Source organism: Diabrotica virgifera, chromosome 5 (assembly GCF_917563875.1).
Source record: "Diabrotica virgifera virgifera chromosome 5, PGI_DIABVI_V3a".
Classification (NCBI taxonomy): Eukaryota; Metazoa; Arthropoda; class Insecta; order Coleoptera; family Chrysomelidae; genus Diabrotica; species Diabrotica virgifera.
Window position 1 is genome coordinate 203,620,731 of NC_065447.1, and position 16,155 is coordinate 203,636,885.

At 32.9% G+C, this 16,155-nt stretch overlaps 1 protein-coding gene across 1 annotated transcript in view; it reads right to left on the reverse strand.

Moving 5' to 3' along the window:
- Window positions 1-10,738, reverse strand: part of LOC114324188 (anaphase-promoting complex subunit 7) — a 45,093-nt gene extending 34,355 nt beyond the window's left edge. The window contains exons 1-2 of the mRNA XM_050651745.1: window positions 10,521-10,738; window positions 10,164-10,460 (exon numbers count right to left, since the gene is read on the reverse strand). Of these exons, the coding sequence (XP_050507702.1) occupies window positions 10,164-10,460; window positions 10,521-10,592 (369 nt within the window). The 5' untranslated portion in view covers window positions 10,593-10,738. The remainder of the gene's footprint in view (window positions 1-10,163; window positions 10,461-10,520) is intronic.
- Between the last annotated feature and the right edge of the window lie 5,417 nt (window positions 10,739-16,155).

Here is a 16,155-nt window from a genome sequence, read left to right on the forward strand (position 1 = left end):
AAACCAATATGGTCGTCGTGGTAACCCATTATATTGAAAGTTGGGTTTTGACAACCTTGTCAAAGAATTAATTTGTGTATTTTCACTTCTAAATAAAAATTGATATAACTCTATTTTTTGTGGCTTTTTCCCAAACGTTCGGCCCTAGAAAAAATATTGTTTCTAACTCAGGCGAAAAGTGTCTTCCCTGCACTCGACTGCTTGCCCGAACACCGCTATGTCAACGGCAGTCTCGTGCGTGAAAGTATCAGTTTCCGCACTAGTTTGGAAAATAATTAAATATTTTCGATTTAATTGTGGCTTATTTCCCATATAAATAGTTAATCATAAAAATGCCACAAGTAAATGGCTTCAGACAACATCGGTTTAATAGTTTTTGCATAACAATTTTGCAAAAAAGGGTCAAAAAAATAGCAGATTCGCAAAATTATGCTGGGCCCAAAACCTAATGGTTGCCGAGATATCACAGCTTAAAGTTGGCAATCATTTTATGCCTGGATGTCGCGTACCAAAAAAAAGTTTATTAATAGCAAGCTGAAAATTTGTTAATAGCTTAACGGTGTCTAGTCGGACAAACTTTGATGTACTGTACGGGAACACTGGAACAGGGGAAGTTTTAATTGTGGAACAGCTTACAGGTTTCTAACGTCAGACTACGAAAACGTCTCATGTATTTTATCGGACAGAACTTCCAATTGATTTGTTACCCTTTCATTAAACTCTCGTGCAAAAATCAGGCTGATATTTACCACCAATATAATTCCTGTCATTTGACATGTTCTACATGTCGGACTTATTAAAATGCCCAACATATTTGTCGGACAAACATTTTTTCATATATTATATACTCATGGACAAAAATATTGCACATTTGATCTTCAATCGTTATTATTTGTTTATTTTTTATCTTTGAAATGTATTTTTTTATTTATTTATCTATTTATTTGATGTATTTTAATTTATTAGAGGTAAATAAATGGTTAAACATAGTCTTCATAACTGAATATGCAATAATGTAACAAATTAACAAACATTGCATAGTATGGAAAGTGTGCTTTGGCAACTTGACAATTCTTGTTTTGTTGAATTGTCAGTTAGAATATGTCAGTTGGAGAGTTTCATTTTTCGATTCTGCAGGTTTCTTGCTGATATGCCACATTTAAGTGAGGTAGTGTGTGCTAGAACTGTTACTTTAAGAAATGAGGGTTACAGACAAGAAGATATTGCGTGGATAGCGAATATCCATCAGTCGACTGTTTCTCGTATAGTAAAGCGATACAATCAGACTGGGGAATACAAAAGGCGACTTGGTCAAGGACGAAAAAGATGTACAACGCCAAGAGATGACCAATATTTAATACTTATATCTTTGCGAAATCGTACACTTACAGCTTCTTATCTCAAAAATGAGTTACTGATCACAAGACAAGTTAATGTAAGTGCCAAAACTGTGACTCGAAGACTTCAAGAGGTTGGTATGAATCCAAAACAGCCTGCCAGAGTTCCACTTCTACCACGGCATAAAACTCAAAGGTTGTACTTTGCTAGAGCCCACGTTAACTGGAACGAACATCAATGGAGAAGAGTTCCTTTCCCAGATGAAACGAGGATACAATTATGGAAGCCAGATGGACGTGATCGAGTATACAGAAGGTCTGGGGAACGTTTCGCAGAATGTAATCTTGTACAACATGTTAGTTTTGGTGGCGGTTTTATCATGCTATGGGGTGGCATTAGTTGGGAGAGTCGTACGGAGCTTATTGAGGTGAATATTGGAATGAATGCTGACTGGTACATACGGAACATCCTTTAAGCATGTTTTTCCTTATGCCGGCTTCATTGGGTATGATAACTTTGTGCTAATGCATGATAATGCCCGTGCACATACCGCAGGAACAGTCATACAATATTTTGAGGATGTTGGAGTTGAGGCTCTAGACTGGCCACCAATGAGCCCTGATGCAAATCCCATAGAATATAGAACATATACGGGACATCCTAAAAAGACGTATCCATCCATCCAATGGCACTACAGCCCAAATCGAGCCTTGGCCTCCTTCAATAAGCTTCTCCAATCATTTCGATTTGCCGCTGTTCTTTTCCATGAACGTGTTCCCAGAAAGTTCCTGGCATCCTCATCGACTTCGTCTTCCCATCTCTTTTTAGGTCTTCTTCCCTGCTTTCTTGCATTCAGCAATTTTCTGGGGATTCTACTCTCATGCATGCGGACCACGTGCCCTGCCCACCGTAATCTCTGCAGTTTAGTGTGTTGTGCTAGAGTTGGTTCGCTAATAATAGAGAAATATACGAGCAAAAAGACGTATACGAGCAAGAAATCCAGCTCCCAACTCAATTGCAGAATTAAGAATTGCTGCACAGGAAGAATGGAATCCACTTCAGCAAGACACCATCCAAAATATTCTGCGAAGCATACCTAGAAAGATGCAGGCACTCATTAGAGCTAGAGGAGGAAATACTAGGTACTAAATTGTTACAATGTTGCCGTAAAAAATTGTTCTATTGTCGTTATTTTTTCTTTTTCTAATTAAATGTTATAAGCAAAATTAATTTCTCTTAGTTGTGACTCTGCAATATGCAAGTTACTTGACAATAAATATACGTAGGATAGTTCAGCTCAACTTATTTAGCAACTAAAAGTACAAAAAATTTTAAAAGGAAAAAGATATACTTCAAAAATAAAATATGCAATATTTTTGTCTGTGAGTGTATAAAGTTTTCTATTGAATAAACTTAAAAACAACCTGCCACAATTAAAACTTCCCCTGTTCCAGTGTTCGCATACATTCAAAGTTTGTCCGACTAAACACTGTTAAGCTATTAACAAATTTGCCTCCTAACCATAAGTGATAGAAGGCTCGTTTTTAAACAAATACCCTCATGTCTCAAGTCAACATGCATAAAAAAGAAAAAAATCCTTTGTCCGTAAAAGGACGCTCGAAGTGTTAATAGGAGGGGGGGGGGGGGAGTGCAAGTTCAGAAATAAAAGCTGCATAGAAAGAGTGTTTATTATAAAACACGCAAAAATGTTTATATAAAAATGACAAGGGTATTTGTTTAAAATCGACTCCTCTATCACTTATGGTTAAGCGGCAAATAAATAAATAAACCGAATGCATTGTTTTTTTTTAGGAAGCGTCTTTCAAAGTTCTATAAGTGTACAAATTTTGAACTTAGCTTATTACATACAAAGGTGGATAAAATCATTTCCGAATACATTATTCCATGACAAGAAAAGAAGATACAAGTGAATGTACAATGTTAGATTGAAAAGAAAATTAAATTGTGAGAACAAGAATAAAAGTCTCAAAAGTTTTAATTATTTGGACAACATTTTTGGATTCCCATAATTATATATATGTTACGGTCAATGTGATAAATCCGGTCTGTATTAATAATAACTTTAGCAGTTGGTCAATGTGATTAATAATGCCTTTATAATTAGATTAACCGGTTATTATTAATACTATCCTAACAGCTCTGGTAAATGTAATAAAAACGCATTTTGGAAACTGGGTAATAAAGTTAACACTTAAACAGAACTTATTAATCAAACAACCCAACTAGACATGTAATAAGTAAAAACAGACTCGACTTTGGTAATAAAGTTAAACGCCTAAACATAATTTATCAATCAAAAACTTAACTAGACTTATATTTGGTAACAAACAAGTAATAATAGACTTGTATTTGGTAACAAAATTAAAACACTTAAACAACATTTATTAACCAAAAAAACCTATTTAACTAGACTTGTATTTGGTAACAAAGTTAAAACAACATTTATCAATAAAAAAACCTAACTAGACATTTAGTAAGTAAAAACAGTTAAACACTTAAGGGGAAAGGCGCAAAATGTCGCCTGTTAAAATTTTCAATGTGTTTTAAATGTATTCATTTTTTTGGGATCATGAGAAAACTAATAAGTATTTTCAAAAATTTAAACGCAGAATGAAAGATTACGTTATTACCGAAGGTCTCAAGTCCATCATAATAAAAAATTTCTTTTGAATAAAATATTTGCAATTAAAAATAACTGTAACTTATTAAAATAAACATTATAGAAGTTTTCAGGGACTTTCGGCCCTCGGTAATCAGTAAGTGAAGTCTTTCACTCTGCCTTTAAATTTTTCAAAAAAATTTATTAGTTTTCTTAGGATTCGAAAAAAATAAATACATTTAAAGCACATTAAACATTTTGCGCCTATGCCCTTAAACAAAATTATCAATCAAAAATCCTAACTAGACATGTAATAATAGCCTAAGAGCTAGTGAACCCTCCGACTAACGGTCGTCCTGTAAGGCTAGAAATTATTGCAAAAAACTCTTCGGGATTTCATCAATCAATGTTTAAAGAATATCTACGTACCTTGGCAACATTGAAATTTTTAGATAAATGTCCGATTTAGTGTTAAAAATGGCCGATTTCGCAATTTTCAAAATTTTCAATCGCTTATATAACAAAAACTATTAACTTAAGAGAAAAATCACCAAAGAACTTTTCTGTTTGGAATAATTAAAAAAACCTAAAAAAAATTTGTTCGATGCAAAAAGAATAATTTTAGGAAAAACCCCTAATCTTTCCCCTCGCCTGGCAAGGTCTAATGCTCTTCAGAATCGCCTGTCATTGTACACATTTCTTCTAGATGACTTACTCAAACACATACTTTTTAAACCTTACAGGAGAAAGTTTATTTTACCCCCTAAATTTGCACTTTTCGATTCACCTGGTAGATACACGTGCACCGCTGATGCCTGCCAGGTCATGGTTTTTAGCCTTGGTGTGATATGAATTATCACTAGACAAATTTCTAGCCTTACAGGACGACCGTTAGTCGGAGGGTTCACTAGCTCTTAGACTATAAGTATGTATTAACAAACTCGTATTTTGGCAATATATTTAGACAGTTAAACAGAACTTATCAATCAAAAAACCTAACTATACTAAATTTGCAATCAAGATGCAGTAGAAATAAACAAGCCAATATAAGTTAAATTCTACTAGGAGCACTCCCGAATCATAATTTAGAACGTATAAACTTTGGAAATCATGATTTAGGATTTACAATGTAAATTATGATTCAGGACTACTCCTAGTAACATTTAACGTGTCTTGGTTTGTTTATTTCTACTGCATCTTGATTGTAAATTTAGTATAGACATGTAATAAGTAAACCCTCCACCCCACAAGCTCCTAAGAACTTATTGGTATTCAACATTTATCACGTTTACCGTTTGAATACGGGATTTATTAATAATAACCGGTCAATGTGATTATTTCTGGTATATTTATTACTTTTACCTAGCTATTCGGGTTGTATTAATAGTAACCGGTAATTATTAATAATTCCCTTTTAATCACATTTACCGTAACATATATATTTTTGAAATAATGAAATCAGCTAAGTAAGCAGAATAACAAGAAATTAAAAACGCATACAATATGTAATATGTATCAACAAAAAGATGTGAAAGTTTACCACTGAGTAACATCCCTTTTTTTTTAATTACATCCAAAATTCTTTGAGGCATAGTTTTTTCAAAGTTTTGGCAAAATTCTGGTGTAAGTGAATCCAATTGCAATTTTTTCTTTAATTTGTTGACGGACCTGGCAGAATGCTTCCTCAATGCTTTTTTTTATTTCACGCCATATAATTTCTATTGGGGACAAGTCGGGACTTTTCCAGAAGTGGTATTCCATGATCTTCAATCAATTTTAGGTATGGCCTTTTTCTAGATATGGCAGCTGCACCATCCTGTTGGAAGCAAAATCTACCACTGATGTTAAACTGCCATAATCGATAAAAGGGATTCTTCTGAAATCTTCAAATATTTGCCTGTATTTACATATATCCATTAATAAAATGCAACTTTCCCACAATTTTAGACTACATGCTGCCCTAGATCATGACATACACATGAAAATTTGACTTTTCTCTTGAGACCATGAAAAGCTTCATTTTTCCTTCTACTGTCTACTCGTTGTTGTAGACTGCAACACACATTTAAATCTGGACTTATCACTTCATTGTATTGCATCCCATCCTGTATAACTTCAATACATTTCTTTAAGTATTCTCTTACGTTAGGTTAGATTTAATATGACTGGGTACTTAACCACCTTTCCAGTCAACCTCAGAGGTCTATTATGGCTCATTTATAGGTTAGTTGCCCCTTCAGACCACCTTTTTTTAACAAAATCTATTGTGGCTTTAAATGACTTCTATTAAGTAGGACACAGAACTAGTGTTGGAAAATCCTCGAGAATGAAAAATCAGAGAATATTCTCTAGATATTCTCGATATGGAGAATTTTCTGAGAATGAACCCTATGGCGCACTTAGGGATATTGTTGAAGATGAAATAAGGTATTAAAAATCATGAAATTATATACAAAATTATGAGACTAAACAACAGTGTTCTTTATATATAAACCAAATACAAAAACAACAGAGAACACAAAATTTATTTGATAAAAAAATTAAAGTTTCTTCTTAACAACAAATAATGCAAATAATAGATGTGGTGATTTAATCAGAAAAACATGAGGCCTCAGGTTCAGAATCTATTTCTATCATTAGCTCATCCTGGTCATCTACATTCTATATTTCAATGTACTGTTGAGAAGTTGTGGGATTTTATTTTTCACCAGTCGTCAGCTCAGTCATGGATTTGGTCTACGTCTAAAGGGGCATTTAGATGGGCTAGTTTTTGAAGCAATATGTTGCCGAAAATATATATTTGGTATATTTCTGGCAACATTACAGCAATCTAATGAAAATATCGCCGTTTGACTGAGCCACGTGGCCGAAATCTTAATGGTATTTGAACACTATTGCAGTGCCTGATGCGTTGCCGATAAAGTCGAACAGCTGTGAAAATTTTGCATGTTGCTCTGTATTTCCTGTGCTCTGTTGAAATTTAATTTGGTTTTGTCAAAACATACAAAGAAAAGATGAATATGTGGTCCAATGAAATCACAATAAGGTTTATTAATGCAGTACATTTACGTCCAAAGTTGTGGAACTTGGCATACTTCTGGAACTATGAGACAAATGGAAGAGTAGTGCACCCTGAATAAATACATTAAACTAAAACTGTTAGTATATATAAATAACAATTGCTAATCTTGTTGAGATTGGTATTGCGTTTCTCATGTTTAATCTTTCTTCTCTATTCTTGGTCCTATCATATTTATTAATAGTTCGAAATCACTTTTAGACATCCTTGTAAAATTCTTAAACAAAGAATTGTCTAGCAATATTTCCATAGTTAAATTACTCATTGTTCGCGTTTACTTAGAAAAGCCGTATCCACATTTTCCGTTTTTTATTTTTCTTTTTATGTATTGTCTTAGCACGATTAAGGGAATATTCTCGTTCTCGAGAATATTCTCTTCTTACATCACTACACAGAACGTGTCCCACAACCCCACCATTAGCCTGACAGAATCTGTAATTTCCACTTTCTGTTAGTCTGACTTTGTTCATGTGCCCCTTAACACAATAGTGTCCTGTTGGGAGAGCTACAATGATTAGCAGATTATTTCTATTCATATCTAGTAGATCTTTGGATCCCATCTTTGAAGGTTCACACATAAAAGCTTCGAATGTTCGAGACCTATTTGTTCATGTTATATTTCATCTTCCACCCAGTCCGATATTGTTTTTTTTTGCTGTGCTTCTTGCTATGTTAATGACAGGCTCTGGGCCTATGAATGTTTCTTTTGCCCCTCTCCTGGCAAGTAGATCAGTCTTTTCATTCTCTTCAATACCAGTATGTCCAGGCACCCAGAGTAAACTGGCTTGGTTACCTAGTCTGTCAGATTCTAGAGATTTTGTCCCCTGAAAGTCATCTATTATGAACCAATCATACTACAGTACTTGGCTTATTGTACATATTCCATTGTTTTATGAAACCCATTCCAGAATTCTGGAACCCTGTACTAGCTTATACAGGTCTGGTGGGTGCAATATATATTTTGTGTCATTTCGTTGTCTCAAAGTGTGTGCAGCCTGCGATCCAATGCCTCGCAGTCATGCAAGGTACCGCTGACTGTTTCAGGTTCTCTGTTACAGAATATGTAGCTCAAGTCTCCATGCAACAGCTCCATTGTATACAGGTTCTCCTTAACTGGCGCATGCCCAGTGAGGAAACCTGTTATGACTGTGAGCTGGTTTATGCTTATTTTCAGCAACAATTGATCCCTACTAGCACATGTCTGTCCTATATAAATCTTGACATGTGTTTGACTAGGTATAACCTCCCAGTATGAGTTGCGCTGGCTTTGGATCCAGGCTTTTTTACGTTCGCAGAGATGCTTTTTAGCACTACAACAGGTGGCTCTGGACCCAAATACAAGCACACTTAATGTCAACCCCAGGATGATCATATTAATTAAGTACCTTTGATCCTTAAGATTAGTTAACCCTTCCAGTCACCATGTTCATTTAAACAAACATCAACTTTTCATAATCGCCAACAATAGCTATTTCACATTTTTTATGGTGAATCACCGTGATCCTTTAGGCAAACATCGTCTTTGTCCATTGTATTAGTCACAGTACCTGACAAACTTGTTCCTAATAGCTTAGTTTGGTTTATAAATAGCGCATGGTAACACATATTTTGGGCTTATCAATTTGTGATATTTCCTTTGTGTTTAAACTTATTAATTAAGTTAAAATCTGATTTAAAAATTATTTTATAGGTACTTAGTTGTTAGTTTTTACATGTATGTACAAAAACATGAAAAATATTAGATACTTCATATAATTTAATACAAAAAATCATGTATTCTTTTAAATGAACATGGTGACTCAAAGGTAGTTAAATTTTCAGATTTCTTATTTCGACAACATGCCTAGAAAGCCACTAACTGAAGCTGAACTTCTTGATATTATCAATAATTTGTCAGATATCGAAGTTACGAGCGAAGATGAATTACAGAACTCATATTTGTTAATAATTCTGATTTAGAAGGTAAGCAATATTGATCAAGTAATACCATCAAGGGATACCCATAAAAAAAGTTAGGACGTCCATCAAGCACTAATGGATCTTGTACACCACCAACCATTAAAAAATTGAAGATGGAACAAACGACATTAAGAGAAATTCATTTTTATGGTGTGGATCATTTGCCCATATTTGACCAGAGCCAAGCCAGCTGCAAGGTATAAAAGACACACATTAGTTTTAGTAAATGTAAAATTCATTTATGTAATGTCCGTGAATGCAATTGTTTTGTTGATTTTCATTCAAAATAAATATTTTTTTTACGATTTTTTTTTGTATTTCTTATACATGTACGACTCTTGAGTCCTTTTACACACAATACAAGATTGGAACAATACAAGATTGGTAGAAAGCATTTGTATAAACTGGACAAAATATAAACTTTTTCGTATGTTTTGTATGTATGCCTGAGAGAGCATACAATAACATGTAACGTGATTGAGAAAAATTTATTTTTAAATAGCAGAAAATGCCTAAATTAACTAATCGTTAACTCATTATAAAAAATAAGATACAATATATGTATGTATACACCGTTCTTAGGCGTCAACACCCTTCGGTAGGGATCTATGGGGGAGTTTCACCTAGCCGCAAGCCCTTATCCCTTGCAGTACTGCTCCCTCATAGGTTGATCAGATGCCCGCATATTCCAGTCTAAGTGCCAGATTCATATTTAGAATTTTATACTGACGTGTTAGCCTTTTTGTTTTTCCGATGGCCTGGGCTGGGCTTGAACGCACATACCTCATGGCGAAGTGAAGTGTGGGTCAGCCGCTAGTCACACTGAGCTATCCGATATATTCACTAAATAAAATTGAACATGATCAGCTGCCAAAAATAATAAAATGAATATAGTAGAAAACAAGGTCTTAAAAAAGTATGGAAAACCAGTGCTACAAAAAAGGAACGTTTTAATTTGGAAAAAATTGAATCATTCAAATACTTAACACCTTGGCTGCCTTACGAGACAAATAGACTCGTGTTACACTAACGGTTAGCTGCATCAACTGTGTTGTAACACACTGTGGCAAAGGTTTACTATCAGACAGTTATGCCTTGAAACGCACTCAACGTAAGTTTTTAAATATGTCTAAACACAGCCAAGGTGTTAATAAAAATTATAATTACCTGTAATATTTCACAGGCAGCATTCTTTTGTTTTAGAGCCATGCAGCACAAATAAATTTGGTACTTTATATCAGTATCACTTAAAACAGCGGTTTGATTATCTAATTTATTGCTGGCATTTTTGGACTTCATTACATAGTTTTTTCTCATCTGAAGCCCTTGTCTGTATAATGCTTCTGCCTGGATATATTTTTGAGTGTGAAAACATGCATCAGCATAATAAACTGTTATTTGTAACTTCACTGGTAAATGGAAAATATCAGGTTTTTGATCTGCTAAAGTTAAGGCTAATTCGCACTAAAATTTATATTTTATTAACACATATTGTAAAATTATATATCATGCTGGAATACTTACAACTTTACACATATTTGAATACAATTCTTGATCTTTGAGTAATTGTAATTGTTTTAAAATTGTATTTAACATTATGGACTTAAGCACTTTGTACTAATTATGTAAATACCAATTTGAAAATAAATAGATTCGGTTAAAATATTCAAATTTTTGCACCTGATAAATGTTTTTAAACAATTTGAGTTGACTGTTAACTGACAGGACAGAGTGACGTTTGACTTTATTTAAGGTTATGTAGTAGATTTTATCTTTATCTTCCTCTCGTTTCTTGTATTAAATTAAGATCTACCGTGTTAGGAACATTAGGAATCCGGCTACTGGCATTCTAATGTCATATCAGGGGCGTAGACTAAGAAATTCGTCAGAGATGCAATAAAAACTGATTATTGATCTGATCTCTTTTCCTTCTTTTCTCGTGGTCGTTATGGTTACTCTTAAGTATTCGATTTCTGACACTTTTTCAAAACTACTTATGGACTGCCTCTGCTATTTTCATTTAGATATATTTACTATCAGTGGCGTAACAAACTCCGTCGGGGACCCCCCGCAGAATTGGAAATGGGGTCCTCTTTAAAAAGTTACTAAATACGACTTGTGTAAGAAAAACGTACCTATATGTAAATGACCGTGAAATACGGAGATTCCGTGCAATTTTCAGTGTCACCGCACCGAAGTGATAAGTCAATACCTACTTTTTAAATTATTTTCTAGTGAAAATGTTTATTGTTCAACAATTTTATCTAAAAAATATTCTTAACAAAAATGTAGCTTATAAAAAAATGATGTCTATCGACAAAATAAAAAGAAGGTTGTAACTTATGAAAAATTCTTCTTATTCTTCAAATTCCAAATCGAATATTTCAACGTGAAATAACCAAAAAATGAAGCACTTTTCGGGAAAAACTCATTGAAACTTTTTTAAAAAAAAGCTTTATTTTTTATTTTTTATAATAGTTTCTAGCATCGAAACTAAGCGAGTTACACTCAAAATAAAGTTAATCTCTTGTTTTGGTAAAAAAATCGTGAAAGGCTCCCCCTATTTAGCACCCCAAATTAATCATTACCGCTTTACAAGTTACTTAACTTTATTTATATGATCTGTAAGTTTCACTGAAAGACCTCATTTTTGAACGAGTCAATAATCACGAGTGTATGCAAATTTTGAACAGCCATATCTTTGTGTTAAAGAAAAACAAAATAAAACCATTATATTTATAAAAGCAAAACCTACATTTCTTTACTATTTGAGATTTTTTGTATCACTAATACTTTTTAAGTTATTTTGAAAAAGGGCATTTTTCCAAAATAAAAAAACCCTTTCCTACTAAAAAAACCTTTTTTTTTTCAAAAATAAAAATTTTCAACCGGTCAAACTTAAACTCACAGATCATATTTATAAACAATACATAAGTAAATGGTAAAGCGCTAACTACTAATTTTATTTGAGGTGCTAAACAGGGGGAAATTTGCACGATTTTTTTTTACCAAAAAAGTGGGCCAACTTTATTTTGAGCTTAACTCGATTAGTTTTTGATCCTAGATAATTTTATAAAAAGTAAAGCTTTTTTAAACATTTAAAAACATTTTATTGAGTTTTCCCCGAAAAGTGCTTTATATTTGGGTTATTTTACTTTGAAATATTCGATTTGGAAATGGACGAATAAGAACAATTTTTCATGAGCTTTAACTTTGCTTTTACTGTGTCGATTGACTTCATGAATAGACCATTTTTTTTTGTTTTTTATAAGCTAAGTTTTTGCTAAAAATGTTTTTTTGAATAATATTTTATTTGTTAAAATTTTTTGAGTTATTTGCGAATCTCCGGCTAAAAACGTGTTTTTTGTTGAAAAATAAACAATTTCACTCGCAGTAACTCGAAAAATATTCAACAAAAGTTGTAGTCCACCGTACACCGTCCGTTTTGGAAGATGATTTCCGCCTCAAACATGTAATCAATCTTCTGTATGATAGAGAAGTTCCTGTAGAATAGATTGGCAACTTTCAGGATCTATAGACATAGGCAACGGAATAAGGCGGGGACTCATTGAGCCCAATTCTCTTCAATTTAACCATGAATAAAATCGCCAACAGCATCAACAAAGGAAGAGGATACAGAGTGGGAAACAAAGAAGTAAAAATACTCTGTTATGAAGACGATGCAATATTGATAGCCCATGCTACGGGGGCCTCTGTTCCGCCTCTGAAAACAATTGCCGATAATTGTATAGAAATACTATGTATTTGTAAATGTAAAGAGAAAACCTAATATTCCGCTTGACATTAACAGTTTGGCAAAAGGAAGGGATGCCGAAAAATGAAATAGCGCTCTTATAATTTGTCCTATCTATAAAAAAAGGCGACAAAACGGAGTACGAGAAGTAGGATGAGAGATACAGCATTACTAGAAGGAGTCCATATAAAATAGGTACCTACTTGCAAAAAGTATTAGGAAAAGTTTAATGAATTATGATAAAAAAGTGATCGGAAAATACCAGGGAGGGTTTACACCAGGAAGAAAATCTACTGATCATTGAAAAAATATGTTAAAATTTTTTCAAAATAATAACTACGAACAAAACTTAAAATTACAAAACGTGTAATACGACTCCATAAAAATGCTATATGAGACCGTGAGAATATTATATACCAGAAAAGCTTATAAGGCTAGTGATACTCAGATTTTCCAAGCAGTTCAAAGTGAATAGAGGTTTAAAATAAGGGGATCCGCAATCAACGAATTTATTCAAACTATTATTAGGAAAAATGGTAAGAAAATCAAATCGAGTATGAGCACAAATACATAGCTACCTATTTTCTATATTAAGAAGCAGTACGGGGATAATGGGATGATATGTACTAGTTAGAACGCAAAAACATCTAGAAAAAGTTTTCCAGAAATTTGAAGAAGCGAAAAGATACAATAAACAATAAACCAAACAAAAACGCAATATACGGAGATGAGATGACATAACAATAGTAAACAGGGGCGTAACAAAGGCCCCCGCAGCATGAAGCTTGCGGGGGGGGGGGGCAACTTGTCGTCTGATATTATGTAAAAATCTGTTATTGGTATATTCTTTTACGTTGTGTGTTTAAATTTAAGAACGTAAATTTCTAAATAGGCATGTTCGGCAAGTGAATCATCTCATATCTATAAACTTAATATTTTCCAGTCTGACGAATTTTTATGGTAACGGCAATAAACTATATTGCTTTGTACGTGACCATTGAAAGATATGAGAATTGCAATTTGCCGAAATTCAGAACAATATTTCTAAATCTAGAAATAGATTCTTTCTTTCAATCTTTCGCCCCCTTCCTTAAAAACCCCAGCTGGGATAGCACTTTCTCCTGCTCTTTTGTTATTTTTTAGGTCTTATTATTTCTTTGACTACATTCAAAGTTGGTTCCTCAGACGTGCCTTCTTCATCTTCTTTCCAATTCTGATTTACCTCTAGTTCCTCTTATTGGTCTGTATTTAAGAGATCTTCGAAATATTCCGCCCACCTGTTTAATTTTTCTTCCTTTCAAACCTTCGTTGTTTCAGTAATAGGTACTTTGATCATTATTTTTAGTTTCTCTGGATTTCTTAACTTTAGAAATTTTTTACCTCTTTGTTGAATCTAAACCATGTTGGATTACATGTTATTCTATTTAGATTTTCGTAGATGTTTACGTTAGGCATTACCTATAATAATTGGCCTCTTCTTCTTAAGGTAGCATCTTCTATCGAAGGTTGCGGATATCAACATGGCGATTCTTATTTTACTTACAGTAGCTCTAAATACTTGGTTAGAACTGAGACTAAACCATCCCTGCAAAAGGTGGTAAAAAAGAATGTGTATGTACTTTGTACGCACGTAAGAAGTTATACTTCTATTATATGATTTAAACGAAATTAATATACTTTTTATTTATATTTTGTTTAAATATTAAACTAATTTATACTTACTACTTCTCAAACCTTTTTATTAGAACAGTGCCAAAAATTAAAATAATAAAAGAATAAAACACACACAAACACATTAAACAAGCCACAAATGATGTCTGAACATTAATTGTCGAAATTTTTTTTAACTAAATACGTATTTTTTGAAAATACAATTATATAATAAATATACTTACAATCATAAAATGTATTAAAAAAAAACAAAAAAGAAAGTTTCTATTGGGACTCGAACCAGCGCTGATAAGAGCGGTTGGTATTGGAATTCATTCGCCTTCTCCGCTTAGCCACGGACACTATGTGTCATTATTTACGAAGATCGACTAACTAAACGGATTAAACTTGTGATATTTTGAAAATTGATCAAATTATTTTAATTTTGAATTGAAATGATTTAGAGTTGAAAAAATACAACAAAACATAGAGTAAAAAAACAATATATTAGGTGAATATTGATAGAAATTTTGATGGTAATCAAATTATATAAATAAAAGTATTACATACTATGTATTTTGGCAGATCAAATAGGTAGGTTTATACCCATGATACATTAACAATTATTACGTACCTGTTGCTTTTAAAAACTATTTAAAAGTCACTACAATATTATAAACTTTTTTGTTTCTGTCCTCACAACAATAAAACTAATATATTATACATTTGTTTACCTTTACCTTTACCTCCAAACCACAGCTGCCATATCGGATAATTTTTGACATGTCATTTGAACATCCAATCAGAACAAAGTTATAATGCGCATGCGCCGGGCTGATAGGTTTTAACATATAAAAAATCACCCTCTATCGCCGGTAAAGAAGTATAACTTCAAAAATTTTTTAAACGTTTTTTTTTTGTTTTTTTCCTAAAATTATTTTTTTTGCATGGAAAAAAGATTTTTTAGGTTTTTGTGGATCATTCCAAACAGAAAAGATCTTTAGTGACTTTTCTCTAAAAATGATAGTTTTTGACATATAACCGATTAAAAATTGAAAAATTGCGAAATCGGCCATTTTTAACCCTCAAAAACTATGTGAAAAACTGAAAATTTGAATGTTACCAAGATAGGTAGATATTCTTTAAACATCGATTGATGAAATCCCGAAGAATTTTTTGCAATACAATATTCAATACTCCTTTGTTTTTTAATTGCTAATCAAGCGTGCGCGACACTATTTTCCACTGACATGAGACAGTATGGTGCAAATGAACCGGTGACTTTGAAATCCCGAAACAGGTCAATTTTTATTTTAAGTTATACTAGTGACGTCATCCGTCTGAGCGTGATGACGTAATCGATGATTTTTTTTAAATGAGAATAGGGGTCGTGTGGTAGCTCATTTGAAAGGTTCTTCAATTCTCTATTCAGTAATGTAAACATTTACATAATTATTTATACAGGGTGTCATACTTCTTTTTTGTCAAATAATTTAATTTAATAAAAAAATTTTGGACACCCTGTATAAATAATTATGTAAATGTTTATATTACTGAATAGAGAATTGAAGAACCTTTCAAATGAGCTAGCACACGACCCCTATTCTCATTTAAAAAAATCATCGATTACGTCATCACGTCCAGATGGATGACGTCACTAGTATACCATATATGCCACAATATCGTAACTTAAAAATAAAAAATCGACCTGTTTCGGGATTTTTCCTTAAAGTCGCCGGTTTACGAAATAACGAA